Source organism: Parus major, chromosome 3 (genome assembly GCF_001522545.3).
Source record: "Parus major isolate Abel chromosome 3, Parus_major1.1, whole genome shotgun sequence".
NCBI classification, from domain to species: Eukaryota; Metazoa; Chordata; class Aves; order Passeriformes; family Paridae; genus Parus; species Parus major.
In genome coordinates this window covers 111,451,739-111,460,139 of record NC_031770.1, presented here as the reverse complement: position 1 = coordinate 111,460,139, position 8,401 = coordinate 111,451,739, and the positions used below count along the sequence as shown (strand labels likewise).

Below are 8,401 nucleotides of genomic sequence, written 5' to 3'. Positions count from 1 at the left end.
AGAAGAGAAGAGAAGAGAAGAGAAGAGAAGAGAAGAGAAGAGAAGAGAAGAGAAGAGAAGAGAAGAGAAGAGAAGAGAAGAGAAGAGAAGAGAAGAGAGGAGAGAAGAAGAAGAGAAGAGAAATCATCATCCCATCAGCTTCAGAGGGACTATAAACATTGGAATCCACTGAGAAATTTTATACATTCCATAAATTTAATTCCCAAATTCTATTCTATCAATTCTGTGGCATACTATCGATAAATATTGATTCTATACACTTTATTCCTAAATTATATCCCTTAATGAGATTCCTAAAAACTGCAGCCATAATCTGCTTGATTTGAGCTGGGCTGTGGTGCAAATCTGCCTCAAGGACAGAAGGACCCAATTAGAAATTGGTGCCCACATTAATTAATTCTCCACAGCAATTAATATGCCCAAATAAATACTAATAAATAAATTAAAATTAAATTAAAATAAATAAATAAAATTAGTGTCCAAATTCTCCCCTGTGCATGTCCCCTGTCTTGCTCAGTGTTTGAAGACTCAAAAATGTAAAGGATGAAGTTTATTTTAACTTTTATTTTACAAAAAATTAAGCAAAAAAAAAAATTCTTAACAACCCAGTTTATTCCTTGATAAAGATGCCAAAAAATAAAATAAAAATAAAAATTCTGGAAAAGAACAGCTTGGAATTTTTGGGTTTTTTTTTGACTGATGTGAATTTTTTGTTAAGAATAGAGAAACAAACATTATCACGGCGAATAAAGAAAATTCCAAGTAATGTTTGTAGAATATAAATATGTGTTGCACAGGACCGTGTGCTGGGAATCCTGGATTTTCCTGTTGGCTATTCCCACCCCCTGGAAATGGGATTTTGACTCAGAAAATCAATTCCCTGCCAAAATGCCGTGGAAGAAAATGCACTCCTGCCTTCAGATCCTGCAATCTCATTACCTTAGGGGCAGGGGACGACTGATCCTGTCAACAAGATGTTATTTAAGGACTAAAAATAATTTTTAGAGGACTAAAAATAATTTGGGAGCAGCTGTGAGGGTGGGGCAGTGTCTGGAGCAGACAAAGGCAGACCCAGCCCCTCCTTGCTGATGTTGACCCACCCAGTTTTACTTTCCCCATAAAAATATTTGGGAATTTGGTGGGAAGGACTCGTGGGAAGGGCGCTGGGCTCAGCAATCACAGCTCCTGGTCAGAGAGGCATCCTTGGAGTGTTCTTGAAGCATTTCCCTGGAAAAAAGAGAGGGCAGGAATTCCCTGCCCCCTGCACAGACATGGGGGCTCCACGTGGCAGAATGTGGCCCTCCATTCAAAACCTAATTAACTTCATTCACTCTAATTTACTATTTATTCTAATTGGGCCAATTGACTTTAATTTATTCCAAACGAAGAGCGAGCCTGCTCACATTTTCTGCTTTCCATGATTAGCAACAAACTCCAAACCCTCCCAGGTTTTCTTCTTCACCATGGAGCCAGTGGGTGCCCCCTTAATTAAGTGTTTATTCTTAATTTGGCTGAGCTGGGAGCTCCATCTAATAACCCCTTTTTTACATCTTCATTGTTGGCTGTAATATTCTTTATTCTCACCTACACTCTGCACTTGGACCATTGATCTGTTTGAGGGTTTTGTTTTCATTTGACTCAGTGTTTGCTCGCCTTGGGCTTTTATTCTTTCATCCCGGGCTATTCCTCTTCTAAGGATTTGCTGAAAGATTTGCACATTAAACCTCTTTATTTAGACTTGATTAAATAGGAGCCTTTTCAAAGGTCTCTCATTTCAACCAGGTTTCCCAATGCTACCTTTAATAAGGAATGGAAATTAATTTTGGGTTATTCCTAGAGAATTAATTATATTTAATTTTTTAAAAAATTTTTTTCTTAGGTATCAGCCTGGTTTAACCTTGGTTTTAGTGTTTTTAGAGCTGTGCTCATTTATGGCTGGCAAAATGGAGTCGCCATCCCTGGAGGGACTAAAAATCCCTGTGGAAGTGACACTTGGGGACATGGATCAGTGCTGGCCTTGGCAGTGCTGGGAATGGTTGGACCTGATGATCTTCAAGATCTTTTCCAACTTCAACAATTCCACGATTCTCCCATTTTTTATCACTTAAACGCTTCCTGATTGGGGTTGCGGGCTAATTAACTTCAGAATTCACATAACTTTCCTAAAACCCAGGGAAAGAAAACCAAATTTGCTTATTTTTTACACTGAGCCAAGAATAAAAACTTCACTTCTGGCCTGGCAATAAAACAACTCGAAATTGGGAAGTGATGGCGGGCTGAACCCGCGTGAGGACGCCGATCCCCAGAGAGTGCAAACTGTAAGCCAGAGGCTGAATAATGATATAAAATAACGATATTTTCTGCCCTCCAACAGTGCCAGAATTAATTTCCTCACACGCAAGGCTGTATTTGGGTCAGGAGGATGCCTCCCCATCTGGGAGACAATGCCTCTCTTTTTTTGTAACCCTTTTTCAGCCCGCCTGCCGTGGCTCAGGGAACACCAGGTCCGCTCCCAGAACCCCGACACGCTCGTCGGCACGGCCTGCTCCCGGCGTTTATTTGTCTCCAGAGCCACAAAACCCGTGGAGCTTTCTGGAATGACTTCCCTGGGCTCCTTTCATGGGAGGATGCTCCATTTTAGCAGCCCTGAGCACAAAGAGCCCTCAGTGTTAAGATTTGGGGCTGTTTCGCTGGGGCTCAGGGCACGGAGAATGAGCGGACATCGAACCGCGGCCACCCAGGGCTGTGGAATTTTGGGATAAAAGACATAAAAGAAGTGTGGCAGCATTTTATAAACAGGATGGAAAGGGGTTTTTGGGATAGCAAGGAGAGGGAGGAGCAGATAAATAACAGGGTCACTCTCTGCACTGACAGCACTGTCCCTCTCCCACCCGCAGCGATGTCTGGGATGCCACGGGGGGCTTTGAGTCCTCCTCCTGCCCAGGTGTCCTCCCTGAGACTTCCCCGAGGGGAAAACCCAGAGCTCAAACATCCCTGGGGGTGCCTGACACCGCCCCAGGTGCTGGAATCACACGCTGGTGACACTTGCCAGGGATTTCACCTTCCGGAGCTGAGCGGATCCACGACCTCCTCTCCTCTTCCTCTCAGCCGCCTGCCGGCTCAGGTCCGGGGTGTGCCCTCCTCCCTTCCTCCTGCTGCAGAGCAGAACACAAGGATATCAATAAATGTATTTCATTTTTGATTGATTGTCAATGTATTTAATTTATTGATAATAAATGCCCTGCGCTTGCTGCCCTGCAGGGTGATAAAAACCAAATCCTTTGGGATGTTGCCACCTGAAAATTGTGGTTCGAGATAACAAATTTTTATCTTGCCCCAAAGAGCACAGTCGGCTACCAGCACTCAGGGGAAGGTGGGAACTTGATTTTTTTAATGTTTTTTTTTTTTTTTTTAAGTTGTGATAAATTCTTGATTTAAGCTAAGTCTGCCTAAGATGTTACAGCTCCTTAGGGAAATTCACAGAAAAGAAGTCGAGCTGAATCCATTTGGGAGTTTTCAGTGAAGTCTGTGTGGCCTGAAGTGTAAAAAAGTCTAGGGGCCACCCCTCCAGCAAGGTTTTTATTCAGTGTTTTTCTAGCCAAATCGTTCCATACCTGTATTTCCATATTTTTGGTATTAGGTGCAGCTGCTATTAAAACCAACACAATTAACTGGCAGAAGGGGAACATTCCAGAGTGTGAAAATTAAGTGAATTGCGCTGGAATGTGGCCGGTTGCCACTTTTTTTTTTTTAATTCCAATATCAGGAGTAAAATCCAGACTCTGAGGCAGTTTATTTCTAAGCACTCAGGCAGGTTCATTATCCCAAGGCGTTCATTCCACATTCAAATTCCGCGATATGGAATCTGGGAATTTCAAGCAGGAGCTCTGAGTGGTTCTCCCAGTGTCTCTGGGCAGCTAAAAAAGCACAGCAGGAATACAAAACCATGGAGATAAAGGGTGGATCTGGACTCTAAAAGCAGCTTTTATCCCATAAAAAACCAGGATCACACCACATGCAGCACCAGCACATGTCCAGGATTCCCCTCATCCCAAGCCAGGATCGTAAAGTCAAATCCAGCATTATTTCAAATTGGAAATTGAGGAAAACCACAACCTGTTCATAAACACAAACAAGCCAAGGGAGAAAATTCAACCCAAAATATTCCACCTGGGAATGAATCAGTCATTTTGCTGGACCTGGCAGTGTCCAGGTTATGGCTGGAGTCGGTGATCTTAAAGGTGTTTTCCATCCTGAATGATGCACTAACTGTAAATATTGTGACTGTAAATATTATTGTAAAATATTATTGTAAAATAATACTGTAAAATATTACTGTAAATTATTACTGCAAATTATTCCTGTAAAATATTGCTGTAAATTTTGGTATCTGCTGCTGTATTCTGGTGTCCAAATCGTGGTGTCAGCTCACCCCCACAGCCCCAGCTCCCGGTCAGGAAAACAGAAGGAGCGAGGACGAGGAAAAAGGACGGCAGGTCTCACCCCCAGTGCTGAACTCGCTGTTTCTCACCCCATTTTCCTCCTTCAGGGGATTTTTCTGATTCCCACACGCCCAGGGGGAGCTGGGCTGGCTTTTCAGCAGCCCCAAAAGGGAGAGGGGAGCGTGGGGATCCGGGAGGACGGGCCACTCCGAGCCCTTCTCACGCAAGCGAGCCCCTCTTTGTCAGAAACGGGGCCTGGGCCGCTGGCAGAACAATTACTGAAAGTAATTATTTCCTCGTCGGGTAAACACTCCGGGACAATATGCAACTGTTTTTTAGAGCCAGCCCATGGCCATAAATTACATAAATTACCCAAGGCTGGGGATGGGGGGAAGGAGCCAGGGCTGTTGTCGTGAGAAGTAGCAGGGCCCTGTCTTGAGGCGCGAGGCCGCGCTCTTGGCGGGGCTCCAGCGCTCGGATGGAATCAGAATTCATTATTCACCATGGAGTGGGAGGCAAATCTTTTGATTTATTGACAAACAGCAGATGCCTTCCAGCAGAACTGCGCACGCAGGGCCTGACAGAAACGCCCTCCCGGGCCTCTGTAGGCAGATCAGAGCCCCACAGAAAAATCTCCTAACTCGACTCCACGCTTTAGATAAAAATCTTTCACTTCCCCTTTGCAATATTTCTTTGTGCCCAGAGAGGTAAATCCTTCCTTGATTATCTCTGGAGGGTTGTTGTTTGTTTTGATTTTTTTTTAGTCTAATAACAAAAAGCTGCTTGGACAATTCAGGCAGAAAACAAACCAGACCTACCAGAATTCAGTAATTTTTGCGATTTATCGCTGTGATAAATTACAACACCGATAGTCACAGCTATAATTCCATTGAGGGGTTTTGATAACCCCTTCCAGGCAATTTGTAACTCAGCCCTGTCTGTATCTCTTCCCTATCACCTCACCACTCCCTTGGCTGCACATCTGATCGTTGCTATTCTTAATTTCCCTGCTCAGTGACTGAGAAGCTTTTCCCACACTGTTCCAACTAAACTCAAAGCCTCCCAGGGAATTCACTATGGGATCTCTGTCCCATCCCCTTCACGCTGCCAGGGGGGTTTTCACTGAGCTCCTGGGCACAGTTTTTAGGGTACAAACTCCTGCCTTTCTGAGCAGAGAACAAAGAAATCCAGCAGAAACAAAAAAATAAGTTTCAATGATCATCCAGATTTCAAACGAACCCCATTTTTTGGGCACTTCCCAGCTGTGGCACAGTTTAATTGTTCTCCCCAGTGAGCATTGGCCTCGCCCAGCTGCTGTCTGGAAATGTATTGATCTGTTTTTCAAAGCCAAAGAGCCAATTATGGTCTCATAGGATGCAGAATATGTTTGGTTTTTCCACTTAGAGGACTCCATTCCCACTGCACTGCCTGAGAATTGACTGTAGCTCGTTCTGCGTCCCACATTTCTCTTTTTCTGGCTAAGCAAGGGTGAGTTCTCTGCTAGGAATTCTCAGCAGTGCTCTTTTGGTGCTGCTGTGGAAGAGAGAAGGCGGCTGATGACTCAAAAGAAATTGATGAGAACTCTTCAGCATCTCAGATGACAAGAAGTGACTTTTTCCATGAGCAGTTTTAAACTAAAAGAGGAGAGATTTAGATTAAATATCAGGGGAAAATATCCTTCCCTGTGAGGGTGGAGAGTTCCTGGGCTGGAATTCCCAGAGAAGCTGTGGCTGCCCCTGGATCCCTGCAAGTGTCCAAGGCCAGGTTGGATGGGGCTTGGAGCAACCTGGGATAGTGGGAGGTGTCAGGGCTGGAACTGGATGAGTTTTAACATCTCTTTCCACGCAAACTGTTCTGGAATTCCACGAACTCTGCCATTTAAATGTCAATATTTCACCTTGATGCAATGAGCAGCAGAGTCCTCCCCTCCCTTTGGACCAGAAAAGAACTGCAGAGCGAGGTCAAACTCCGAGGAGGTTTTAACCTGGCCCAAGAATTAGGAAAAACTTGTTTTTGGTTGATTGCCTCTTAAATTCTGCAAAATCCAACCTGAAATTAGGGAGATTAACTTGGAGTCAAGGTAGCAGCCAGTGACTCGTCTCACACACTGCTTTGATGGTGGCGTCAGGTATTCCTTTGATCTGATCCTGTTTATTCACAAGGAATTCTCCACAGCTCCGGTTTTCCTCGGCACTCAAGTGGGGAAAAAAAAAAGGCTTTGTTGGCTCAGGGATTTCCAGTTTCCCAGTCAAGGTGCTGGGCTAGAAGAGCTCCCTCCAGTCCTTTTCTCTCCACCATCACTTGGAGCTTCTGCGAGTTCTGCCGTGTCTTCTCCCACACGTTCGTGTCCTCAAGGAAAGCCTCACCCCGGGTCCTTTCCTCAGACTGCAGCAAAAACCATTTCCCCTCCCAGATCCCCTTTGGCAAACCCCGGGAAACGCTCCTATTGTTTCAGGATCTCGTTTTACACGGATCTCGTTCCTCCTGACATCCATTTTACATGAGGAGAGGTTGTTTTGCCCTTGAGCTCCGGGAATCCGGCTCATCTGAAGGAGAACCTGAAATCGCCAGCGGGGCGGGAGATTTTTATCTTGGGATTCTCTTCTGCTTTCCAAGCTGAGCCCCGGTCAGGTTTGGAGTCCTGGGAGACTCCAAACCAAGGCTTGGCATCCCAGAGGGACACCAGGACCACGGTGATGTTCTCCACCACCAAAACCTGAGGGACAGAGGTGTCCCCCTGCTCCAGGGATCCAGCTGAAGAGCTGAATTCCCATTCCCAAAAGGTGGAGAACACAACACAGAGCCTCAGCAGCAGAGTTTTTGGGAAGGGACAGCCAAGTGTCCGTGGAAAAGAAGCTCCAGAACACGGTTGCGGGAGTGGGAGGCTGGGTCAGCACCTGAAACGTGGCACCTGCGCTGCTGAATAATCAGCACAGATGAGCCTGAACACCAGCAATTACCTGCAGCTTAAGTGATATTAAAGGCAGATCCTTGATAAACTGGAGAATCTCACAGAATTCCTCTCTCTCCTCTCCATAATCCTCTGTAATTACGGATAAATGGCAGATTTGCAGGAACACTCGGCATTAAAATGTTCTCCACAGACGGAGAGAGGCTGGGATCTCGCTTGGGAGAGGCAAACAGGGAGTGGATTTATTATTTACTGTTTCTTTATTCCAGGTGAATTGTTTTCACCTGGTTCTCGGTCGCATCCACAGCTCGGCATTGGGACACGCCACTTTTAAACTCTTCAAACATGGCTTGTCCCGCTTTTTTGGTGGCACAGGAGAACCCTAAACCTCACAGGGATGGCACAGGAGAACCCTAAACCTCACAGAAACCTCTGGGAGCTTCCACACAAAACCACTGAGCGCAGCTGGAAAATAACACCAGGACGTTCGTTTGCAGCAGGAAGCATTTGGTGAAAATACTCAGTTAAAAGCCTCAAAGAACACGACCCAGAAGTGGTGTTGGGGTTGGGAAACATCCCACAGAAAGAGGGTGAGGTGGAAACTGGGAAGCTCTTTGAAGTAGTGCAGTATCCAAGGAGCAGGGGACGCGGATTAAAACGTGAATCATAAAAGGGTTTCGCTCGGGGAGCTCTGTGGAACATCCCGGAGGAGCGGTGGGTCCGGCAGAGTTAATCACGCTGGGAAAGGGCTGCGAGAGTGCTTGGCCAAACAATCCCTGGCTGGGGTAATTCCTGGGCTGATTGTTCCTGGGTGCAGGGATAATCTTGGCTCTGTTGGATATTTACTCAAACGCAACCCGGGTGATTTCCGTCGTGGCTCCGGCGGTTCCCAAGGTTTTTGTTGGCACGGCGGAGAGGAATCGCCCGCTCCGGGCAGGCTCGGCGTGGCGAGTCCGTGGATTCCCACAGGACCCAGGGAATGGTGAATGGGATCTGTTGCCTCTTTGCCAGGCTTGGGTTAATGACAGCGTCACCCTTTCCACACCAG

At 46.0% G+C, this 8,401-nt stretch overlaps 1 protein-coding gene across 2 annotated transcripts in view; it reads right to left on the bottom strand.

Annotated features, from left to right (window-relative positions):
- Window positions 1-8,401, bottom strand: part of FBXO16 (F-box protein 16) — a 33,554-nt gene that overhangs the window by 5,344 nt on the left and 19,809 nt on the right. The window contains exon 7 of one of the 2 annotated variants that reach the window (XM_015623196.3): window positions 3,050-3,155. In XM_015623196.3, coding sequence (XP_015478682.1) covers window positions 3,050-3,155 — 106 coding nt within the window. The remainder of the gene's footprint in view (window positions 1-3,049; window positions 3,156-8,401) is intronic. The other variant, XM_015623197.3, reaches the window with a different exon arrangement.